This window comes from Mastomys coucha, unplaced genomic scaffold (assembly GCF_008632895.1).
Source record: "Mastomys coucha isolate ucsf_1 unplaced genomic scaffold, UCSF_Mcou_1 pScaffold21, whole genome shotgun sequence".
NCBI lineage: Eukaryota > Metazoa > Chordata > Mammalia > Rodentia > Muridae > Mastomys > Mastomys coucha.
In genome coordinates this window covers 165,586,202-165,586,716 of record NW_022196904.1, presented here as the reverse complement: position 1 = coordinate 165,586,716, position 515 = coordinate 165,586,202, and the positions used below count along the sequence as shown (strand labels likewise).

At 47.8% G+C, this 515-nt stretch overlaps 1 protein-coding gene across 1 annotated transcript in view; it reads right to left on the bottom strand.

Moving 5' to 3' along the window:
* The window catches only part of Ifit2 (interferon induced protein with tetratricopeptide repeats 2), a 6,706-nt gene that overhangs the window by 6,081 nt on the left and 110 nt on the right, over positions 1–515 (bottom strand). Inside the window, exon 2 of the mRNA XM_031390139.1 lies at positions 268–421. Coding sequence (XP_031245999.1) covers positions 268–272 — 5 coding nt within the window. The 5' untranslated portion in view covers positions 273–421. The remainder of the gene's footprint in view (positions 1–267; positions 422–515) is intronic.

Genomic DNA, 515 nt, shown 5'->3' with positions numbered 1-515 from the left:
CACATCTTTACAAGAAGCCCCTGCTAGCTCAGACAACTCTCTCTGACCTCAGCTCTCAGGGGCCAGGTGAGCAGATCTGGGCATGCTGGAGGAAACAACAGAGCAGGTTTCTGACATTTTACAACTATGGAGACAGAGGTGTAAAAAAGTAATACATAAACACAAACAGAGGGCTGGCCTCTCTTGGGACTGTGGCTGTTGAGGATTTGCATCTGTCATCAAGGCTGACTACAATTCCCCACACCACCAGAAAAAGACAAGACTTACCTCATGGCTGCTGTGTGACTGGCTGCTGTGTGAGTCAAGGCGCTCAGAGCAGGGCTGCAGGCACTCTCCAGGCAGCCTCTCCCTCTGCCTTCTACTAAGTACTACAGCTCCATATAAAAGGGCAGCTGGTTTCTTTTCCGTTTCTGCACAGCAGCTGACTCCAAAGAAGAGAAATTGAAACCAGAAAGTAACACTGATGTCACTTTTTATGAACAAAAGGGCTGAAAAAGAGTCAAATCTTCACACAC